General features: G+C 41.0%; 1 protein-coding gene across 3 annotated transcripts in view; it reads right to left on the bottom strand.

Moving 5' to 3' along the window:
- DIS3L2 (DIS3 like 3'-5' exoribonuclease 2) overlaps positions 1 to 25,256 on the bottom strand; it is a 303,483-nt gene that overhangs the window by 117,695 nt on the left and 160,532 nt on the right. For all 3 annotated transcript variants that reach the window (XM_005882957.2, XM_014530601.1, XM_014530602.1), the window contains one exon: positions 6,367 to 6,446. In XM_005882957.2, the coding sequence (XP_005883019.1) occupies positions 6,367 to 6,446 (80 nt within the window). The remainder of the gene's footprint in view (positions 1 to 6,366; positions 6,447 to 25,256) is intronic.

Raw genomic sequence — 25,256 nt, forward strand, 5'->3', positions numbered from 1 at the left:
CAGTCACTGGAGCAAGCAAGCCTCCCTGTTCGCTTCAGTGCATGGCTGCCGGCCGCCATCTTGGCTGACAGTTAATTTGCATAAGGATATGCTGATTAGCCAATGGGAAGGGTAGCGGAGTGACACCAATTTGCATGTTTCTCTTTTATTAGTGTAGATTTTATTGATTTTTTTACAGAGAGGAAGGGAGAGGGATAGAGAGTCAGAAACATCGATGAGAGAGAAACACCGATAAGCCGCCTCCCGCACACTCCCCACTGGGGATGTGCCCGCAACCAAGGTACATGCCCCTGACCGGAATTGAACCTGGGACCCTTGAGTCCGCAGGCCGACTCTCCATCCACTGAGCCAAACCAGTTAGGGCGACCAACGCTTTTTAAACACAGGTTTTGATACTCAGTATATAGAGATATCCAAGGCACTCCCTCCCCATAGGAAACAAGCAAAAAGGGGAATTAAATCCAGAAGCAATGGTGTTTACTAGTACTGCTGCATTAGTGACATGAAGAAAGTGTGCTGATAGGAACAATCTTGGTTATCAACGGGAATGCATCCAACACAGAAGTAGGGAGGCGAGGCATTCTAAGCAGAGGGCAAAGGGCAAGCAGAGGCCCAGAGGCAGGATAGCGTACAGTGGAAAATGCAGAGCCCGGAGTGGCCAGACATCATTAGGGGTGTGTGTGGGTGTGTGTTGGGGGAAGTGGCACTGGGAGGTGGGGAGGTGGGAGAGAAGGCTAATCTTAAAGGGCTTTTATAATGAAGCTCTGCTAAAAAATGTGGACTACACTCAGGTACAACAGATTTTCAAGCAGAAAAGCAACATGATCTGGTTCTTGTGCATATATAATAGAAGAGACAACTGAGTAGCAAGGTGGAGGGTAGACAGGAAGAATGAGGGAGACTACTGAAATGGCTGTCACAGTGCTTAGGAAGAGGAATCAAATGTGATTCCAGGATTCCTTTTCTAAAAAAACCTTTGGCTGATTAGGTGGCAGGTGACGCCGTTATAAAAGTAGGGAATGGAGAAGAAACAGAGGGGAAGCAAGGTCCCAGCACCCTTGTCTTAGTGCTGGCCATGCCTTCCCTCCCAGCAAACCCCCAAATTTGGATCATTGCAACTTCTGCTTCCAAACTCAGGAGGCTGAGGGGTTTTGAAGAAAATCCCTCAAACTTGCTAGTAATTCCACCTCAGCACAGCTGGACAGTGTAGCTACTAATGTGTGTTTGGTGGGTTTCTGGTCAGCTTCTTTGCCTGCCCCTTTCAATAGTGCCCCTCCCCCTCCACTTCTGCCCTCAGCAGGTGTGAAGACTCAGCAGACCTCTCATCTCAAAGGAAGAGGTATTCATCCTCCAAGACTTGGGCTCATTTTCCATTTACACTCTGAATTCACTCCCAGCTTCTTCTTCAAGACCTTACAAAAATAATCAACTCCTTTCATTCCTATTATTTCAATGTCTCCTTCTCCAATGTCTCCAATCTCTTAATATAGAAACAGGTCAAAATCACTTCCATCTTAAAAACAAAGGAAAAGCCTCTCCAGCTCCAACTTCCCCTCTGCCTGCAAAGGGGATCAGTCATACAAGAAACTCTCATCAGGTGACAAATATAAACATGTGGGGAAGTGACAGAGTTTAGGAATTCTTACAGGCTTTGCTTCTAATCTCTCATTCATGTTCCCTTACCAAAGGGCTCCCTGAGACAGAGTTCCCTAGTCCATGCTCCTCAGGGAAGGGAAAGCTAGAGAGGCAACAGAAAAAAAACAAAAACAAAAAAACAAACAAAAAAACAGACTGACGCCCCTAGAGAACAGTAGGTATGTTGCATTTCTGAGGTCCCTTGAGCTAGATGATGTCCTTTTACCTGGACAGTAAGACATATCCTTCTTTCTTCTGAGTAGGATGGCTGCACTCTGAAGGTAAGCGAAATATGAGCAGGTGGCTGAACAGAGGGGTGTGCTCATTGATTCAGAGATTAAAGCAGCAAGGAGGAGAGACAGAGAAGAGGGATGTGACTACGGGTATCTAGCCCAGGCATTTCATCAAGACTTCTGCTAAACTGTGGCTAAGGTGTAAATTCCAATTTCCAGAAAGCCTCAAGGATGAGAGGATTTGTTTGTTTATTCTTATTCATTCATCCACACATTCCTTTCTCCCCCTCTCCAGTGGTTTTCAGTATATTCACAAAGTTGTGCAACCATCAACACCCTACTTCCAGAACATTTCATCACCTCCAAAAGAAACCCTAAACCCATTAGCAGTCATTCCTCATTTCCCCCTCTCCTTAGCTCCAATCCTTCGCATCGAAGGCCTGGCTAGGATAATCCTGACATGCTTAGTGGCAGAGCATTAGAGAAGAAAGCATTAGAGAAACAAGATGATAGAGAAATGGTGAACGTCAATTTTTTGTGGGGTCTATTGGAAGCCTGAACAGCTAAAAACTGAATAAAGGTCCTTGCCTGTCTGGCTAACAACTTCCTCGCTCAGAGATTAGAACACAGCAATAATGCTTATTTAATTGAACAGAATGGGTGGCTATTACACCAGACTCAGATCTCATCCAGTAACAAGAGAGTCACCATGCCCTGGCCACCAGGGAGGAGAAGTCTGGATATAGACAGCTATGTACCTCAGGTCCCATACAGGCAGAAGAAACTATGACACAGGAAATGGGCTCAAACTGCAAAAGCTACAGGACATGGAAGAATATGTAGGTTATCTAGTATCTGAAGGGTTGTCACATGACAGACAAAACTTGTGTAGGCTGCAAGGGGCGTAAATGGGACTAGTGGGTGGAAAGTTACAGGGAGATAGCATTATTTCAGGTCATTAAGGGGAAGGAGTTCCTAATAGTCATGTAATCTTCAGGCCAAGGGGCCGCCTATAAGGTAGAGTGTTAAATGCAATCTGTAATTCAGTAAGTGATGCTGTAGAGGTCTGAAAACCAGAAGATGGTGTGACAACTGGTGAGGTCAACTGTGAGGTGTGTTGCAATTGATCTGTTACAGCAATAAAACTGAAGTGTGTGATTTACTGTCTTTAGATTCGGGGTTCTCAATATAACACCACTCTTATTCACTTGCATTATTATTTTCTTGAGCAAAAGTGAAAGACTCTGTGTTCAAGGTAGCAGCCTGGGTACTGTCATGGGAATGTTCCACTCGTGTGCTTATAGGCTACACGAGGTGGAGCATTACCAGCTAGATGTAGGATCCCTTCCAAAGCTGAGATTCAAGGGTAGGGGCACCTCCCTCAGCCTTCCAACCTAATCAGGACCTACTAGAGAACAGGTGTCACTGTGTTTCTGCAGAATTTATCTTCAGACTGTATAGTTTCAGTCTCCTACCTATAGGAGATATTGGTAACAAGTCCTGGGGTTATATCTGAACTCTGTAGAAAGGGAGAGTGAGAACTAAATAAGCTACATCTGTCTGCATGTTTTATTTTCACAGAACAGTCATTCAGATGATTTCAATGGGAACAAAGAAAAGTTTGACCTTTCTATTTTCTTTAAATAAAAATGGTTATATATAGAATTATATCCCGATATATATGAAACCTATATATTTTTATTAACCAATGTCACCCCAATAAATTCAATAAAAAATAAATAAAATGGTTATAGATGATGTAAATATGGCCAGAAAACATTATTTGCTCTTTGAAACATTAAACATTTTTTCCTCTAAGCAAGAATTGACTGAATTGTTAACTAACGGAACCTGGACCTAGCCAAACTCACCCCCATCCAAACTGGAACTGACTTTTACTTTTCAGTTCCCTGGATAAATGGCTTTGGCAGAAACTGCTGTCACAAAGGCCAACTGTAGAAGTGCCACCATAAAAACACTTGACTGACCAACTGAGGCCTTTTCAGATTCTTCCCTGACTCCTTTTCCATGTCCTTTTTCTGCTGCTCTGCCAAATGACCAGATGTTAATTACCCCTCTGGAATGCAAGAATAACTAAGCAGATGGAAGGTATCTAGTCACCTGGTGCAGTGCGCTACTCGGCAGCCCTGTGATTTCTGGCACCTCATAATATTTTTTTATTACAAAATTTTTTTCATTATAAAACTATTATTACCACATTATAAAAATTTGGAAACTAGAGAAAAGAGAAAAATCACTTATGATCCCATCATCCCAATAAAATCACTGTTTGCATTTGGTGCACTGTCTACTTTTCTTCAGGGCTCTCCGGATGTAGTTAATGGACCACATGTATGTAGCTTATTTGCACCCCACCTCCTTTGAAAAGGATTTGCAGCAGCTTATATAAATGCATATCATCAGACAGACAACTCCATGTGGACATACTCTCTCCAAAACCAGCCTGACCTCCTGTCTTACAGTTTCTAACTTATGGATTTCATCCCCTCATCATCCATGTTGAAACTTTTGCCCCGTCTGGAACTACTCTCCCTGAATTCTAACATCCATTTCCATTGATTCTTCTGCTGTTACCCCTTTCTCACATCTGTCCTCCCCACCCCCATAAATATTGTCACAATCTCTAGTCCAGTTCCTTATTACCTACTTATATTCCTAAATTACAATGTTTTTCCGACTCATTTCTAAGCCTCTACTTCCTCTCCTATCCTTTATCTTGTGCTGCTAAATTGTTTCCCTCACTTTCACTGCTCTCCCTGACTCACAGATTGAAAACAATTTTTTTGACTGACAAAGCATATTCTCTAGTTGAAACTTTTAAAAAATGTACAATCTGTCCCCAATCTACCTTTCTTGCCTATCTGTTACCATCACCCTACGTGAAACCTCTGCAGTGACCCTGTACACACAAAACTAGGGTGGAGTGAGTGGGGCAGGACACGTGCCAGCTCCCTGGTGTCTGTCCCTACAAGGCAAATTCATTGGGGCCAGCCGAGATGGAGTAACAGATATCAGACCTATCCTCCTGCCATTAACACTATAAAAGTGGACAAAATAAATGAAGCAGCTGTTTTCAAGCATTTGATTACAAACAGAGCAGGGCTGTGAACCTGGGGAGAAGGGCAATACAGGAAGTGTGGTCCACTGTCACCTGGCTTTCTGCCCAGGGGCACTTTTCACACTGGGGTTCAGGGGAGTAGAGCTCATGCTGAGGGCGATCTATGCCCAAGCCTTTATATGCACAGATGGCTCAGGATATAAGAAACCAACCCAGTATTTGCTTTTTTAAGTAGGCTGTTCAAATTTTGGATTTTAAAAATACATAATTCCTCAAAAATTTCCATGGGGACTTCCCTCTCTTTATGCTTTATCTTCCTTTCAAATTTCTCTAGTTGAAAATACTGAGCTATTTTGCCCACAGTTTCAAGGAGGACGCCCATTAAAAGAAGATAAAAGCACTTTTAGGCAATGATGCTTTCTGTCTCTCTGGGTTCTCTCTACTATGCTTCACTGCCTAGTATAGTAGAGATCAGACGTTGAACCTATGCAGTTTTGCCCCAGTGGAATATGTGAATACCTTTGCAATGTTTTATAGGACTAAGCCACTGGGCCATCAACAATTTGCTGCAGATTGAAACCCAGGGTGGACATCCATCATATGCAAGCCGCCCCAGGCCATGTTACTACCAATACCATATCCAAGAACGACTGAAGTCAAAGCAGGCACCCAGACACTATCCTAGAGAGGGGCAAGAAGTAGCTAAGACTTAAGCAGTACATCCTGGGGAGACATTAAAATGGGGATTGGTAGAGTTTGCTCTTCTCACCACCACCCCCACTTTCCCTTTCCCCCTGTTGTAGTTTTCAAAGGCTGCTGCCTCAAATCCCACCTTTTCCTGCTTAGCTCCATCCCAAAAGATTGTTGAAAGAGTCCCTAGCAGCTGCCTTTTGCAATTTGCTGAACAGATGAAGACCTACTGGGAACAGTGCAGGCTCCTCCAGTTCACTTGAGGGACATTCCTCAGGGCAGGTGTTCCTAACAACCATTGCTGAGCATGCCTTTGGAGAGCACCCCTTGACTCACCCCATCTGTTGTTCAATTCAAGTAAAGAGGCCTATGCTTCTCCCAAGCAGAGCCTTCAGGGATTTCTTTTTTTAACACATCCCACCCAAACTGGAACTTCCTGAAGGCCAAGGCCTGGAATTAGCTATTCTGCCCTCTCTGCTGCCTCTTCTGAGGCCCAAGAAGGATCCAGTAGAGAGGACATTTCTTATTCTCACCCTCACCAAAGTCACCACAGGAACACAATCCTTAGGTCACATATTTGTGTAGCCTCAGAAGCCTATGGCAAGTTCAGGAACAAGGCAAACCTCAGCCTGAACATTGCGCTGCCTGGTGAATACACAGCAGCCAGGCTGACCACAAAGGTATGCACCCTGTCTGCTACCCAGAATGGTAGAGACATTTCTATCCTACCGTCAGCAAGTAGCTTGCAGGAGAGGGCATCATCAAGGTCTCGGGCAGTTGATGGGTCAATGGTGAAGATACAGTCTTTTCTAGGAAAGATTGAAGATATAATTAGTGATGCCGCAAATAACAGAAACTTTACCCCACTGTAGTATAGCTTTAAAGAACAGTTATTTTGAAAATGTACAAATGGTAGGCACAGTGAAGAGTAACTCCTATAATGTCTCTTTGAGGAGGAGTCTTCAGTAAAATGTGAGACTGGGGAGAGACAATGGGGGGAGACAGCAAGGCTCCATATGGTCTCTGTGTCTTTTTCTTCCTCTCTATGAACTGGCACCTACTTCTTCTTGACCCTAAACAGGAATAGGTGTGAGAAGGTGGAAGTGAGGCAGCATCCATGAATGAGACTGCCCAAGAAGAGCTGTCTGACAACAGGGACAAGTCTCTGGTAAACAACTCTCCAATCATCAGTTCTTACTTTTGCTTCCCTCTTCCTCAGTGGTTCATGGGAACCTATCCTTCTAGGATCTATGTGAGGAAAATTTAGTGCTTGTATCTTCCAAAAAAAGGGGTGTGTTAAAAAATAAGTCACCTAACTTGTTATGATATGGGGCAGGGGACCCAAGAATAAGTTTTGTAAAAAAACTTTAGGCCATACAGTTAGCTGTAATACAATTCTACTTGAAAATGTCCCTAATCACAGTTTGTTTCCATGAACAATTGTATACCTCACCCAAGCTCATATCATCAAGTATACCCTCTGTCCATTTATCTTCACAAACTATCCCTATGCAATTCCACTCTTACTCTGTGAAGCCCGCAGCCACTCTCTTTTTGCTTTAGAGTTTCTCAAATAACATGCCTCACCCAACCCAGCCATTCCTACCAAACAGCTAAAGATCTAGGCAGAGTCTGGCCTCAATTTTCCATAACTTCTGCCCTATCCTCCCCAGGCACTGGGCTGGAGATTGGGTGTTTAGCAGGTCACTAAAGGCTGTGTTTCAGTACTATGAACATAGGCTGCAACTCACAAGTGTATGTTGAATGAATGAATGAATGAATGCTGACAGGAAGGTGAAATTAATCCTGACACAACAGTAATGAGCTCTAAATTGGTTAGAATCTTGAACTTGATTCACAAGGCAAAGGAGGAAATGTCTGCTTCTTGGTTCTTTTTGTATGCCCCATAAAAATAAGCAATATGCTTTATATGTACTGAGTATCAATAAATAGTTGTTGAACTAAAATTGAAATGTCAGACTTGGTGGTGAGAATATTTTAGTCCTTTCATTATAAGAAGCTGGAAGAACATCCCTCTAGTCAAAATAAAAAAGAATACTCTTAGCTTGGTAGGGGACACAGTTCATTGGTTTACTTGGAGCATTGACTAGGAAGCTATGTTTTCTTAAAATTAAATGTCTCTGGGTGATTTGAGACTTTTATTTCTATGAATGAATGATAATTCCCACTAAAACATTTCCAGCCTCAAATTGACCCAGCCATATGTAACAGAACAAAACTATAAGTCTTCAATTTTTAGTCTGTCAATGTCTTCTTTGAGAGGACCCACAAATTGTTTCTGAGAAAAATCTTAGACTAACCTGCAAGCTCTCAAACCAATTCTTTTCTACTTTTAAAAAAATCTGCTCTTAAACCAGAAACATAAAAGTCTAAATTAAGACAACTCTGAGGAATAGTGTCCTCAGGAAAGTTTGCTGGAAAAGCATACCATCCAGTTCTTGATCAAGGGTCGGCAAACTACAGTTCACAGGCCAAATGGGGCCTCACCTGTTTTGAATGGCCAGAAAGCTAAGAATGGTTTCTGCATTTTTAAGTAGTTGAAAAAATCAAATAGAAGAATATTATTGCATGACATGTGAAAATTACATGAAATTCAAATTTCCGTATTCATAAATGAAGCTCTATTGAAACAGAGCCACCGTTTTTCAGTACAATGGCAGAGTTGAGTAGTTATGACAGGACTATATGCTTAAACTATATCTATCTGGCTCTCAGCAGAAAGTTTGCTGCCCCGTGTGTGTGTGTGTGTGTGTGTGTGTGTGTGTGTGTGTGTGTGTATCAAAAGTTTATTAAGGGAACTTACAGATGAGAAGCATCTTGGGCAGCGGCAAGATGAGGTAGATATCCTGTGTTTGCTGGCCCATTTTATTTTTTTAAAATATATTTCTTTATTGATTTCAGAGAGAAAGGAAGAGGGAAAGAGAGATAGAAACATCAATGATGAGAGAGAATCATTGATTGGCTGCCTCCTGCACGCCCCTGACTGGGGATCGAGCCTGCAACCTGCGCATGTGCCCTTGGCCGGAATAGAACCCGGGACCCCCCAGTCCGCAGGCCGACGCTCCATCCACTGAGCCAAACTGGCCAGGGCTGCTGGCCCATTTTAGATCAATGTTTCCCAATGTGTCAAGTAAGTTTTCTAATTTTTAAAAAAGGTCCTGTGATTAAATCTGTTTGGTAAATGCTGGGCCAGTTTCTTAATTTTAGGACTTTTTTATTAAATTTATTGGGGTGAGATTGGTTAATAAAATTACACAGGTTTCAGGGGTACAATTCTACAATACGTCATTTGTATATTGTATAGTGTGTTCACCAACCCAAGTCAAGTATCCTTCCATCACCATTTTGTAGGACTTCGCAGAGCCTTCAATATGCTGGGATTGTACAGTTCTTGCCTAACTCTTTTGATCTTGGCACTTTTTATAGCAGAGCATCACCCAGAGGCAAGGTCTTCAGGACAGCACTCTTTGAGCAATGATGGACTGCACAGGCCTCCAGTGGAGGCCTTGTCCCACAAGCCTACCCTTAGAGACACTGCAAGAAGACAACCAAATGGCTATACTATTCACTGTGGGGAAGCTGATGAGAGCCCTGTCCTTTTCATCACTCCGTGTCTCTTTTATGAGGGAAGTCCATACAGTGCAAGGACTCACTCTTCTCCTGAGTTGATGGTTGGTTTGTACCTTACAGGACATGTGAGTTTCATCCTTTTAGATTTCCCTCTCTGCTTTGGCTCTCAGGAAGCTCAGAAAAACATTTGTGACTTGCCTCTAGAGCAGTGGTTCTCAACCTTGGCTGCACATTAAAATCACCTGGGAATCTTCTTAAAATCCTGATTTCTGGGCCTCATCCTCAGGAAATTCTGTTTCTTTGTTACTAATGTTGTGGCCCCACCCCATAACAAAGAAACAGAATTTCCGAAGGATGAAGCCCAGAAATCAGGATTTTAAAAAGATTCCCAGGTGATTCTAATGTGCAGCCAAGGTTGAGAACCACTGCTCTAGAGGATCTTGTTTGTAGTTTAAACTTTGTGAACTAATCTTTATCCTAGCTGTGCCTAATTTTTTATGCATATATTCCTTTTGCTCCATGTCTTAATTTTTAAAAATCCACTGCACCATATGTATATCGGCAAGCTGCCTTAAATCATTTTTTAAAACCACAGGGTATAAATAAATAAATAAATACATACATACATACATACTGAGAGGATGCGAGAAGAAAAAGAGACATTCAGTATGGGCTATTAAGAAAACCAACTTCCAGCCCTGGCTGGTTTGGCTCAGTGGATAGAGCATCAGCCTGTAGAATGCAGGGTCCCGGGTTCGATTCTGGTCAAGGGCACCTGCCCGGGTTGCAGGCTCAATCCCCAGTAGGGGGCGTGCAGGAGGCAGCCAATCAATGACTCTCATCCTTGATGTTTCTATCTCTCTCTCCCTCTCCCTTCCTCTCTGAAATCAGTAAAAATATTTTTTTTTAAAGAAAACCAACTTCTAGACAAAGCTCACAGAGCTCCCGACAAGTATTTGTGCTGTATCAGTGGACTCCAATTTGTTCTCTCACTATGGAAAATTGAGAGAAGCAAGGGAACAGTGAGTGACCCTGACAAACCCCAGGCCTCAGTGCTGAGAGCCAGTGATTTAATCTGTTGTCATCGCCACAATTACGAATTAGCCATGATGTGGTGCATGAGGGCTCCTTCTGGTTGTGGGCCACAGTAGCTGGGAGCTGCTGGCCTCAGCATTTGGGAGCCCAGCACCATGGGGCATTGTACTGTGCAGCTGCTACACTCTGTTAACATGCTTCGGATTTTACTGGCTCCTTTTCTGGAAGGCTTTGGTCTCACAACCTGCAGGGAGCGGCCTGGCCTGCCAGCTTCTAGAACCTGCGAGACCAAATATTTAAGGAGTTCCGCAACAATGGTTAGAAAGAAGCTAACTCTGACCCACAGAAAATAAAGTGCCAGGTGGGGGAGGGAAAGAATGAGACTCCAGTTCATGAGGCTGCAGAATTCCAATTCAGAGCAATGTTATGTAACCAAACTTCTGAAGGCACATGACTGAAGGGCTCAGTATAACTTTTTAAAGTGACAGAAAACTTCTAATATTATTTTATACGAAGCCATTGACCCAGGAAAAGAACACATGAAGAATAAATAAAAGCCTTCTATAAGCCCTTAAGACGTGGCCAAGAATCCCAGGATATCACAAAAGCATAGAAAGAACTTCTGTTCCTCTGTCACTCATACACTCTTCCTCTGACCTTGCGTCCTCTTCCTCCTCAAGGTGCCAACATCTCCATCCACCTCCTTGCAGCTGGAACAGCTGTCTAGTCATCACAGCAACTTTTACTTACCACTTACTTTGTCACTATTGACCTCACTGTATTTTGGCCATGGCCTGTATCACAGCACATAAATTGTTCTCCCCAAGGCAACAGTGCTGCCAGATTCATCATCTTTTTGTTGTTGTTGTTAATCCTCCCCCAAGGAAATTTTTTCCCATTGATTTTTAGAGAGAGTGGAAGGGAAGGGGAGAGACAGAGAGAGAGAAACATCAATGTGAGACACATCGATTGGTTGCCTCCTGTACACGCCCCACCTGGGACTGAGTATCTAGCCTAAAACCAAGGTATGTGCCCTTGATTGGAATTGAACCTCTGACCCTTCAATCCGCAGGCCAACACTCTAACCCAGGAGTGGGGAACGTACAGCCCGCAGGCCTTATAAGGCCCAAAAAATCATTTGGTCTGGTTCTGCCAAGGCATTAACACTGAGTTAATTAAATTTTGACCAAATACAGCAGGTTAATTTTAAGTTGGTAATTTTGTATGGCCCGAGAATGATGTTATAAATATCCAAATGGCCCTTGGCAGAAAAAAGGTTCCCCAACCCCCCTGCTCTAACCACTGAGAAACCAGCTAGGGCCAGATTCATCATTTTAAAGCATGCATCTGGTAAAAAACCTTCAGCAACTCCTTACTGAGTAAAATAGAAATTTGGCTTAGACTTCGAAGCCTTTCAGATAGGGCCCCAACTATATTTTTCCAGTTAGACTGCACACTCCCAACATGTGTATTTTGTGCCAAACTTTTCTCTATGCCCTCTGGTCTCTGAGACATTGTTCGTTCTGTCCCTAACACTGGGACATTTCCTCACCCATCTCCAATGTCTAAGAACTACAAGGCTTTTAAAGGCCTGGCTGCAATGCCATGTTTTTTTCTAGGGAACCTTTGTGGCTCCAGAGTGTAAGCTGCCTCTTCCTGCCTGCCCTGCCCAAACCTGTGACCTGTCTCTCTCCAATAACACTGGTCACGGTCCCAGCATGCTGGTGGTTACTTATGGATATGTCTTATTGCAGTGACAAGGCTAGAAAATCTTCCAAGGTCTGCTGTGATATTGGCCAGTCTCTGTACCTCTTGCAGCATACTGAAGACACACATGTAATGAATAGTTGATGGATAAGTGAATGAAAAAATGACGAAAGGGCTCTCTTTAGCATTTTTCCATTCAATTTTGCCACTATGTCTTGGGAAATACATTTAGGATTAGAACTCATGACCTCTTGGCATCCAAACCTGTGGTCACACCACAGTGTTATTGTTTCCAAGGGTGTCCTTTTCTGTATTTATCCCATATTCTTTTCTCATAAAACAGGGTTTTATACACTGTGGTTCAGGAACCATTTGTAGACTAACAAAATTTATAGAGGCCCTCCTACGTCCGTGACTCTGGGTTTGTCTCCTTGCTAGCAAGCAATTCTGAGAGGATTTGGGTCAGTGGTGGTGAATGGGTGAAAAGGAATGGAAAATTTTAAGAAATAACCTTAAGAAAATAAAGAATAATTTTTTACTCAAACACTTTCTTTTCTTTTTTTTCAAACACTTTCTTAGATTAGATAGTATTGGAGTTTATAAAGAAACCAGAAATTTTTATGTAAACTGCAGCAGAAAAAAATAGCTAATGAGCTAGAGCAGTGGTCGGCAAACTGTGGCTCGCGAGCCACATGCGGCTCTTTGGCCCCTTGAGTGTGGCTCTTCCACAAAATACCGACTTCTGCGCATGGGCCACGAAGTTTCAATCGCACTGCATGTGCGCGCCCACAAGTGGTATTTTGTGGAAGAGCCACACTCAAGGGGCCAAAGAGCCGCATGTGGCTCGCGAGCCGCAGTTTGCCGACCACAGATAGAGGACTCCATCCATGGTAACATGTCCCTAAAGAGTGCCAAGAGGAGAGCACAGTCAAGTCAGATGTTGAATTCACCTGCACTTCCATTTCACCTTGACTTTCCTCAGGACTGGGCTGGCCTCTCCTCTTACAGGCAGAGGGAGTTGGGATCATCATTCAAATCTCAGTCTGCCCCCTTGGTGTGGTGGGGCTGGACCGTTTATTTTTTCTGATGGCAGCTGTGGATATGGTAATACTCTTTCACTTAGTTCTATTGCCACAACAGATGTTAACAAGTCTGACACAAATCACAGAATTTTCAGAATAGTAAAAGACTTAGTCTATGTAAAGCAGAAACAAACCTTGGTTTATCTGTCCTCTCTTTCCCTAAAGTGATAGCCGGACACATATGAGGCCATGGAGTGAGCAGAGAGAAATGATGCAATGCTCTGGGCAGGCTCTTTTCATCTGAGCAGGGGTTTTCATCTAGGGTCCACAGAAGGTCTATCTCAAGCATTAGCAAAATTCTAGACCAAATCGTTACTTTCGAAATGACAGTGATAAGACTGAATCAGAACTGACCTCCCCTGTTACATTCATTTACTCATCTCCACTCAACCTCTTTTATACTTAAAAAAAAAAAAAAAGACACTCTAGAGCAGAGGCCACAGGACAAGGGTGGTCTGGTACTGTGGGAGCCCAAGACTATGGCCCAGTCCAGGAAAGCCATGGTTTAAATTCAGAGACTATGCTACTTTCTTCCTCTCAATTTTCATTTTGAAAAATGTCAAACTTTCAGGAAAGTTGAAAGAATAACAAAATGAACATCCATATACTTCTCATCAAGATTCATCAAATGTCAATACTTTGCCATATTTGCTTTATCTTCTTCTCCTCTCTGGGTCCCTCCCTTCATTTAGCGAGCTTTTAAAAAACATCTTGAGTATTTAAAATTACACTGCAGAGATCATGATACTTTACTCCTCCATACTTTATCATGCGTTTTCTAAGAATAAGAGCATTCTTCTACAGAACCATGATACTGTTTAGTGAGTAGAATTAGAAAATACTGGGTTAAATCATATGAAATTGCTAATAGTTGACTACTTGTGGCTTAAAAATTGGCAATTTCATGTAGTTCAACTTAACATACTGCTAAAAAATCATGAGTTCATACTGACATCTCCAACTGAAATATAACAAAACTACAGAGTTCTTCTTCATCTTCTCCAATTCTATATTTATATCTTCAGTCTCCCAGTAAGAACCTCAGCTACCAATAACCTCATATTCAAAGTAGTTTCAGAATTTCAATACCACTAGCATCAAAGAACTTATTAAATATAAGATGTCTTTGGAGTTTTATCCTTAGAAAACAGTCCCTAAGGGTATACAGTCAAAGTGGTCAAATATACAGTACCCCAAAGTTACTTGATTTAATTATTATTTCGGAATGTGGTGATGCTACATACTTGCTAAACATTAGAACCATTTGTTTTTGTTTGATGTCAATTTTAAAGATTATGTTTTTACCTCCTTTTAGATTTAATTTTATTATTTAATATTTAAAACATTTAAATTGTTCAAAGTTAAAATGAGTTTTATTCTTGTCTCTGTTCTTTTACTTTGATCCTACCCATCCCCTATAAATAACTATTTTTATCATTTTCTGGTTTATCTTTTCTTTTTTTATATGCATTATTTCTTATTTTCTCTTCTGTCCCACACAAACAGTTGAATACTATAAATTCTCTTTTGCAACTTGCTTTATTGTTATTTTCTTAACAATAAATCCTGGGAATACTCTATCAGTTCAGGGAACAGAATCATAGAATCATCAGAGCTGAAAGTTCCTTAGAGGCCACCCTCATCCGAATCTTATGCCCAAAATGCCTACAAACCAAAGTCCATCAGGCAGGTCAGCTCATCTCTTGAATACCTGGGACAGGGGTGGTAGAATTCATTGCCACATTAGGCTGGCCATTTAATTTTAGAGAACTCTAACTATTAGAAAGTACCTTCACACTCTGAATTGAAATCCGATTCTGAGAAACTTCATAATTCAGCCCTTTGTAGCCACAAAGAATTAGTTGGCTCCCTCTTTCACCATGCAGTCCTTCAAACATGACTTTCCCCCTTCCTTGTTTTAAACTGTTTATACCTGTGTGTAATAATTGTCACTCTTTTCATACATTTTTACTTATTTTGTATCCAGATCAAATCGAAGTTGTAGGGACCAGTGAAGCATCAGTATGAAGAAGGTATCAGAGGTCAAGAGGAAGAAGGCTGGAATTCCTTCATTAAGTATTTACTGAGCATCTACTGCTTGCTCTAGAGACACATTTGATGATTATTATCCACTTACATTCTAGTGGGAGAGGAGATAGAAAATAAACACTGAGTGCTGTGGAGGAAAAGAAAGAAACATTACAACAGAGCAAGAAGGGTTCGAAGTACTGATTACAATCACAAATAGGACAGTAAGGGCAGGCCAATGACATCTGAAGATGACCTGAAGGATTTGAGGAAGTGATCCATGGCTATATGGGGGAAGAAAGACTTGGGCAAAAAGAAGAGTTGGCCTGGCTGATTTGGCTCAGTGGATAGAGCGTCAGCCTGCAGACTGAAGGCTCCCAAGTTCGATTCTGGTCAAGGGCACATGCCCGGATTGCGGGCTCAATCCCCAGTAGGGGGCAGGCGTGCAGGAGGCAGCCGATCAGTGATTCTCTCTCATCATTGATGTTTCTCTCTCTCTCTCTCCCTCTCCCTTCCTCTCTGAAATCAATAAAAACATATTTTTAAAAAATAAAAAAAAAGAAGAAGAAGAAGAGCTGGTGCAAAGGTCCAGAACCCATTAAGTTAGTTTCCCTGAAGGCACTGAACTATACTGGGCACAGCTGAACCAAGAGTGTTTGTATGTGGAGCAGAGATGGCTTGGCCTCTGCACGCTTTTACTTCCTGTTTTAACCTAGGCTTGCCCAAGAGAGCAAGAGCAGCTGAGTCCCAATGCATCCACAAAGTCTTTCTATCTTTTCTCAGCTCTCACTGAACATCTCTCTTTCTTTTAACCTCTGGTAGTAGGGTTTTCCTATAACCCAGATTTAAAATATCAGATTGGGGTTACTTTAAAACAGGCTATGAGAATACTAATTAATATAAATTAAATTTTAAAATTGGACAAAATGAGGTAGCAGTAAACTTCCAGAAAATACTCCCACAGAGGGATCAAATTTCTAAGCCCCTAAATATCTATATAGTGTTAAGAGTTTAAGCATGAAAAGTTCTATACAATGTACAAAATCTTCACAGAGAATAAATACATTAGAGGTCTTCAATATACGGGAAATACTTTAAAATACTTTTTTTTATACCTCCTACAAATCACTTCTTGAGAAAATAAAATTATAATAGTGGTGGGTATTATTTTTTACTCTCATTTTGTGGATGGGGAAACTGAGGCTCAGGGAGATTAAGTAACATGCTTAAGATCACAGAACTGTAGAGCTCTGATTTAATGGGACAGGAATTCAAAAGAGTAGGTGTTAAAAGAAGTGGATTAGACCAAGAAGTTTTATTTCAATGGAAGTTGACAACTTTTCTAATTACCTGTAGTTCCAAACGTTATATTAAGATTTAAACATCCCAGAAACATTTTGGCAAAAATAATAATAATAATAATTGCCAAAAATTTCTTTCAGGACAAGTTTCTCTATGGTTAAGTTGGCAATGACTTAATTTTAAGGCACCAAACCCAAATTTGACAACCTTTTACCTTCAACATGAAAATCCACATACAGAGTTCTGATATAAAATTTATTCAAAGTGGATATTCCTTAGTTTGTCAAAAAAAGTTAAGTCCCAAGTACTTTCTTTTGGAATGAATATACAAAAATAGGAAAAAGTAGCTTAAAAAAAGAATATGCATAAAAATATTTTCACTTAGATATACTACACTTTTTTGCTATGCAATTTCCAGAAGCGACATAGTTAATATGTAAAAATAAAACAGAAATTGTAACCAAAGTTTAAGGACTTTACCAAAGACTTAAACACAATGGGGTAAAGGCCAGTATGTAACAGATTTAAATTCTAGTAGGCAGAATTAAGAACAGTCACAAAGTCAAGGAATTAACTATGTCTAGACATGGCTCCTAGATTTCTATTTGAGGAACAGTATTTTTTTTCTCATCCTTTGAATTCCCAAACTAGGAATTCAGAACCTGCTGTTGAAAGGATCATCATCCTTAATTCTCAATCCATTTATCAGGCTAAAATGCAAATGTAAGAGATGAATACGTTTCAACAGCCCTGGAGCTCCAAAGAGCCTTCCAGGAACATGCTGAGCTAACTGGGGAAGGGTTAAGCCACCCCTATTTTTCAGATCTGAAAACAGTTGTTCTGATATGAGAAGAATCATTACAATGGTGCCAGCTCCCTTCTATAAAAGCTATACACGTATTTTGCACAACTGTATGATTGTTATGGCAACCATAAAAATGGAACTATCATTCTTCAAATTACACACTTCCCATACTGGATTACCTACATACATTTGTTCTTCTACATTACCCAGAATTGCTTTTCAGAAAGTGCTATGTTTGTCCTATAGATGTTTAGGAGCAAGATAAAGTGGTCTCTTTCAAAGGGAGATTCCACAACAATGAATCTTTCAAAAGCCTAACTCTTCAAGAATTCTAGGGCTTCCTTGTCAAGGCTTTTAATCCTGTGGTCACTGGGAGGCCTCAAAATATTCCCTCTGGGAGGTAGAGGAACTGTCTGGAAAATGTATTCCCAAATGATTGTTTCTTATTAAAAGGATGATTAAAGCACCATGAATGGGCCTTAATAGACATTGCACAGTTCTGTAAAATACTGAGAACATTTACTAGAGTCTCAGTTTAGTGAGGTGAGAGACTTACTTAAGAGATACATACAAGCATTTTAGTGTTTTAATTAAAATTACTGCTGAAAATAACAACTTGACTATATCAAACAATAAATCCCTAAATAAATGTAAGCTGTATTTCAGAATGACCAGGGACTCATTATTATTACTTTAGCTAACATGAGAACTCTGTAGCTCTTAATAGAAAAAAAAGTGAATTCTTTCTTCTCATTAATGGGGAAAGCCACGTCTAGTCTTGTATGTCTTTTAAATATTCACTTTGGAGCCAAAATTCTGTTTTCACTATTCACAGAGTTGATTGTATAGTTTTAAAAACAACAACAACAACAACAAAAATCCAACCAGGCCAGTAGTGACTTCCTAACTGATTTTAATATTAAATACTTAGATTTTGAGATGAAAATGTGTTCATAATTACTGCTCCAAATAAGGCACTGAAATTCATCTAGGTTTCCTTTCTCAAAAACACAAACAACAAAAAACCCCCCACAGAGTCTCCCTTTGAGGCGGGCAGGGCAAGTCAAGCTCTAATAGCAGCACCCCGGTTACTGTAAGCACTCCCTTGGCTGCAGAATGCATTGAGTGAAACACAGAGAACTACTTCTCCACTCCCACCTCATCTTCAGGAGTGACCCGGATGGCCCCATGTACAGTTTGCACCTCTTCCTGTATTTCCGGGGTCAAGTCTCCCAACATACTCCCTCTATCTCAGTCCAATCAACATCACCCAGTCCTTACCAAGCCTTGGACTGGTCCTGAACTCACAACCCCACCCTCTTTTCCTACAGAAGAAGCTCTTGCCAACTGAACTCCCGTCTTCTCTCCTTCTCGCCTGCCTTTCAGATTCATCAGCATTTGGCTACCAGGATGAAGTTCCTAAAACATAGCATTAATTATGCTTCTTTCTCTAAAACCTTCACTAGTTTCCAGGTATCTTGACACAACAGTCATCAGCTTGGCATTCAGAATCCTCCATGCTCTGACTATTCTTCCCTTCTTAAGATGATACCTTCATTAACATGGGCCCTTAACAAATCAGTTCTGCTAAATGTCCTGATTTAGTGATTCATGTAGACTCATCATCTCTTCTAGACTTTATTTTCTTTGAAGGACAAAATAAGGCTCAGAGGAGTTAAGTAACTCGCCTAAGAATGTATACCTAGTGAGTGGCAGAGGGAGTGGGGATTCAAACCAAATTTGTCTCTAAAACCTACTTCTTATATTTCAGCCCTGTGATATCAGGGTAATTTAAAATTTTCAAACTCCTGGAATAGAAAAAGAACCAGTGAACACAGCTGTTGTAGACTGTTACCTGTCTTGACAATCCCTCTCCCAAACCAGCATGGAACCCAAACCAGGACAAACAGACCATGGGCCCAGAATTTTGAATTGGGACTGAGAATGGGAGAGGGAGATAAGGAGGAAGGCATGTGAGGAGACAAGAGGGAAAGAGAAATCAGGCTCCCTCTGAGGGGCTGTGGTAGCTGTTAGGTAGCAGCCATCCCAATGAGGAGTAGGAAGGAAAAGAGGCTAGTCTGAGCGAAGGGAAGAAGGGATCAGATGTGGAGAGCAGAAGAAGTGGAGATGAAGACAGAAGCCCTTCAGGGTTTCCTGCCTTACTTCGGTCCTTGGTTCCCTGCCCTTGGGTTCTGGCAGTCACCCCAGGATCCTTTCTGCTTTGGTGAAATCAAGTGATTTCTGTTATTTGGGACCAAAAAAGTCTTAATTAATACAACAGCTGTGAAAGTTTCCTAGAATAGCTAACTTGTGCTCTCAATGCTTTCTCATTAACAAGCCACAACAGGAGGTTAGATCGATGCTTCCACACAGCCCACTCCTGGCGGCACGGTGAGTGTCTAAGGCAGTGGTTCTCAACCTTCTGGCACTTTAAATACAGTTCCTCATGTTGTGACCCAACCATAAAATTATTTTCGTTGCTACTTCATAACTGTAATGTTGCTACTGTTATGAATCGTAATGTAAATATCTGATATGCAGGATGGTCTTAGGCAACCTCTGTGAAAGGGTCGTTCGACCGCCAAAGGGGTCGCGACCCACAGGTTGAGAACCGCTGGTCTAAGGTGTGGGGACGTAGAGGGAAGGCATGGCAGAATAGCAATATTAAGTTTCTATTTAAAAAACAAGTCAACTTAAAAAAGATTGCTTTAATCATTCAAATTACACAAAGTACAGTGCTATACACCATTTTTTTGGCCAGTAGTGATTTGAAGAAGGCTCTAACTTCTCTTTCCTTAATATCGAGAGGGCAGTGTATAGTGTTTTTTATTGACTTGGTGTTTTGGATTGATTATCTTAAAATGTTTATTAAGGGTGTGGGTTTAAGAGGGTGAAGACAAGGAGGATGGTAGTTAAGAGCTTCCTGACTGCAGACCTGAATTCAAGACCCAGCTGTGCCCCTCTCAACATGAGACGTGGGGCAAGTGACTACATAGCCTGAGCCACAGTTTCATCTGTAAAATAAAGAGTTATTGCACAGAGTTGTTTCAATGATTAAATAAAGTATTACATAAGTATAAAATAATTAAATGAGATAATCTATATAAAAAGATATAAAAGAAGCATTAGGTAAATGACCCATTTTGATATGTGTATATTTGTCCCATTAATAGCAAAGCTAAATTTCTTTATCTTGGATATTTTGGGCTGAGCATTAATGGAGATGATCTGCTACTAGCGAACTACTTTCTCTTGGTATGTCCTCTGGTATATGTCAAGCCCCAAAGCAGAGAAGACAGGAGAGGGACATTCAGTGAGTACCTACTACGTGCCCAGCATCGGCACAGGTCTCACAGATAGTCAAGATTATGCTAGTGATTTAATGTTTTTAAAGTAACTCTATTTCAAAAAGAAACGATTAAATATGACTATAGAAAAGGATAATTGAACACACATTTAAAGTATTATTATGCTTGTGGGAACACTCCTATCCTAGGAATTCTAATTACATCTGTAAGACCACAGGAGAACTGTTTAAACAATCACAATTTGAAACTCCTGATTCTCCCATATACAAACTTTGGTGGAATTCCACTAAGTCACCTCTCAGGCAAAAAGATTATAGGGCAACTTTACATTTGCACATTTAGAGTAAATATGGAATAACAAGGCCAATTTCTGCACAAATATAAGAGAACTTCTATGCACTTCAGTGTCTTCCTGAGTTATAAACAAACTCTGGACACTTATTCACATAATGCCACAACTGCTCAAAAGGTTTTTGGAGTTCTCTAAGAACTACTTTCTAAGCCAATTCATGAGCTCCACAAGAAAATCAGTTTTACTACTTTATAATTATACTTTTTTTTGAACTTGTATTATCCAGCTTGATCACCACCTGATTTACCACTCTTGGCTCTAAACTGACTTGGCTGTTTCCAAAAATCAAAGCCACTCTTAAAAGATGAAGATTTGCCATTGTTGAAAATGTGCCTTAGGCTCTGAAGGCAATTTCCGAAAAGGAGTCCAAAAATGTGTATGTCCTCCCCTGGCTCCTTCCCCACTGCCTGCCAGCAAGCTCAAAGCCTCTTCATTCTCAAAAACATCCTCAGGACCTTGCTTCTGTCAAGTCCCCTCTCACCTCCTCTGCATTGAAAAGCTCCTTAAAAGAGAAGTTGATACTTAGTGTCTCCACTTTCCCACCTCCCTTCTACTCCTCAACTGACTCCAATCTGCTTTGGCTCCCATCATTTGACTGAAACAACTGATCAGAATTCAAAAGATAAAGAAAAGGACTTGATGGCTAAATGCAGTGGCTTCTGTCCTCACTGACCTCGATACAGCAGAGCACAGGAAAGCTCACCCTTGCTTGGAACTTGGCACCAGCTTTTCCTGTTCCTATTCTTTCACTCTTCTAATATCCTCCTTTCTGCGCCCCACTCCACTTTTCCTAAGAAGCTTCCACCCTTTAAATGTTGGAGCTCTTCAGAGTCCACCATGGTTCTCACACCACATGCTCATTAGGTATATTCATTCACTTTGGTGGCTCTGACTCCTACTTGTATGCACCTAAATAGCTATCTGCAGCCCAGACTTCTTTCCTGAGTGCAGGTCTATTTTTCTTACTGCCACTTGGACATCTCCTTTTGGTATTCTAGGCACTAAATACCCAGGTTTTACTCACATTTCCCCGTCCAACTTGCAGTCTCAGATTCTCCTGAATTTCACCTTGACCTAAGGTTACTGACATAGTTCAAGGGCTGTACAGGCATATCCCCCTACTGAGAGGCCTTTTCAGAGGATATCAGTAATAGTGTTAGTTGCTTTTTCTTCTTTTTTAATAATAATAATAAGGTAAAAGCCTATGGAAATCCTATTCATCCTTCAAGGCCAAGTTCAAAGATTGCCTGGCTTTAAAGCTTCTTCATGCAAAATTAAGTGCTACTTTTTCATCTATGTTCACCTGGTTCCTTTTAAAGAAGTTTTGAACCTTTTAATTTTGAGATAATTGTCAATTAACATGTAGTGGTAAAAAATAATAGATGCTATCTACCTTTTACCCAATTTTCAATGGTAAAATCTAACAAAATTATATAATATAGTACAGCATCAAAACCAGGATATTGCCATTGATACAATGCATGATCTTAATTTCCCATTCTTACTTGTACTCATTAAGTTCTATACAATGTCATGTGTAGGTTCAGTAAGCACTAACTCAATCAGGACACTGAAAACAGCCATCATCTCAAGGATCCTCTAGTTGTCTTTTAATAATAATCATATCCAACTCTTTCCTGCCTTGCCTCCCTCAATCCCTGGCAACTACAGATCTATTCTCCATTTCTAAAATGTGTCTTTTTAAAATATTATATAAGTAGAATCATACCGATGTAACCTTTCTGATTGGCCTTTTATCATTCAGCATAATATCCTGAAGATTCATGCAAGTTGCTACGTGTATCAATAGTTCATTCCCTTTTACTGTGCTTTTTAAAAAATATATTTTTATTGATTTCAGAGAGAGGAAGGGAGAGAGAGAGAGAGATTGAAACATCAATGATGAGAGAGAGTCACTGATTGGCTGCCTCCTGCACACCCCCTACTGGGGAACAAGCCCACAACCCAGGCATGTACCCTTGACCGAAATCGAACCCAGGACTCTTCAGTCCGCAGGCTGACACTCCATCCATTGAGCCAAACAGGGTAGGGCCCTTTTTACTGTTGAGTATCAATCATGATATGGATGTACCACAGTTTGTTTAACCATTCACCCGTGGAAGGACATTTGGGTTGTTTCCAGTTGGGGCTGTTATGAATAAACCTGCTATGAAAATTTGTGTAGTTTTTATGTGAACTATAAGTGTTCATTTCTCTGGGATAAATGCCCAGGAATGCAATTACCAGGCTGTATAATGGTTATGTTTAGTTTTTTGGGAAACTGCCAAAGGGTTTCCAAAGTGGCTGAGCCATTTTACATTTCCACCAGCAGTGTGTGAATGACCCACTTTCCTTGCATTCTCACCAGCATTTTGTGTTGCTTGGAAACTTCTCACCAACTTAGCCTTTTTCTTTTAGCTTTTGGCCATTCTGATAGGTGTGTACTGATATTTCATTGCAAACTTAATTTGCTTCTGCTGTGCAGGGATTGAAATATTAGCTCCCTACTCAGACCTGCTGACACCTCCCAAAGGGGGAATTGGAGTGTGGCAGACAGGATGGAAGATTAAGTCACTGCATGGCTCCACAGACATCACCAGGTAGGGGGAATTAGAGCATTGCTGCTTGATTTCATGGGATAGGATGGGGGTGTGTGGAATAATAACATCTTGTTCAGCCCCACTGAACTATAGGGAGTGTGTGTGTGTGTGTGTGTGCCTTTTCTATTACTATTTGTGTCTTTTCTATTACAATTTGGTTGGAGTATGGCAGATATTGCCAGAAGGGTTTCCTGTTGTTAGACCACCCTTCGCCTAGTCTTTTGGATAGATGAGAAAGGTTTCGTTTGGAGATTATTTTTCCTGTGTCTTCTGGCCATTCCAGGTTGGCAACTTCTAAAGCACCCTGTCTAAGCTATATGGGAGGCAATAAGGAAATTCAGGGGAACCACTGGCATGTTGTTTCTCAAGTCCTGAGGCCCCTAAGCAGTCCTGTCTTCTTTTTTGAGAGAATCTTACCATGCTTGTTTATTGTGTTATTTCCATATTTTCAGCTGGAAGGTCCAGGAGGAATGGGTATCCTCTAGCTTTGTCAGAAGAAGTAGTACCTCATTTTATTAATTTTAATATTTTATTCTTTAAGATGTTTTCCTACCTAATTTTTATATTACACAGCAACCACTTTAAAGGCACTGGACTGCATTTTATCAATATTCATTTTCCTGGGAATATCACAAAGAAACAAAAATTAATCCCAGCACTTGCTTAAAAATACTTCATATTGAATAAATTAATACATATCTTGCAAATTTCTAAACATAACCTTCTTTGTCTTTTTCCTTTTTCTCCCTTCTTTTATCTTATACACATTTATTTGCATATAGTCCTTTCTTATCCACCGTTTCATTTTCCATGGTTCCAGTCACCCATGGTCCAGTCACCTGAAGCCCAAAAATATTAAATGAAATTTTCCAGAAACAAACAATTCATACGTTTTAAATTGCCCACTGTTCTGAGTAGCAGTAGCTTCTTGCTATCCTGCTCTGTCCCATCTGGACAAGAAACATTCATTTGTCCAATCCAATACAAACACACTGTATACGCTACCCATTAGTCACTTAGTAGCCATCTAGATTATCAGATTGGTTATCAGAGAAAAACCACATCCATATAACTTATATTATTACTAGAGGCCCAGTGCATGAAATTTGTGCACAGGTGGGGTGCCTAGACCTGGCCGGTGATCAGGGCCAATCTGTGGGGCGACCCTCAGGGCAATCAGGGGGGCCCCCACTGGCACCTGCCTTGGCCAGTATGGGGCCTACAGGCTGGGGGCAGCTCCTGTGTTGAGTGTCTGCCCCCTGATGGTCAGTGCGCATCATAGCGACTGGTCGTTCCACCATTCGGTTGATTTGCATATTAGGCTCTTATTATATAGGATAATATATTGCTATAATAGTTCTATTATTAGTTATTATTGTTAATCTTTTACTGTTCCTAATTTATAAATTAAAGCCCATCATAGATATGTATATATGTCTGAATAGAAAAAACACAGTATATATAGGATTTGGTACTATCCATAGTTTCAGGCATCCACTGGGGGTCTTGGAGCGTATCTCCCACAGGTGAGGAGGAACTACTGTATAAAATTTATTATACACCAAGTATTGAGTTAGCTTCTAGAAATGGAAAGATAAGTAAGACCTAGCCCTTGTTCTTGAGAATTTTGCTATCCATCAGGAAAACAGAATTGCATTCAGGTAGAGGACTGCCGGGAGCCGGTCCATCCTTGCTGCTTGACACAGTCGCTGCAGAGAAGAAACGTCTGCACAGCATATGTTTCAAGGGACCTGGCGTATATGGCATACTGTTCTTAATATGTTTGCTCCCCTTCTTGGCGCTATGTGT

Source organism: Myotis brandtii, unplaced genomic scaffold (assembly GCF_000412655.1).
Source record: "Myotis brandtii unplaced genomic scaffold, ASM41265v1 scaffold744, whole genome shotgun sequence".
Lineage (NCBI taxonomy): Eukaryota > Metazoa > Chordata > Mammalia > Chiroptera > Vespertilionidae > Myotis > Myotis brandtii.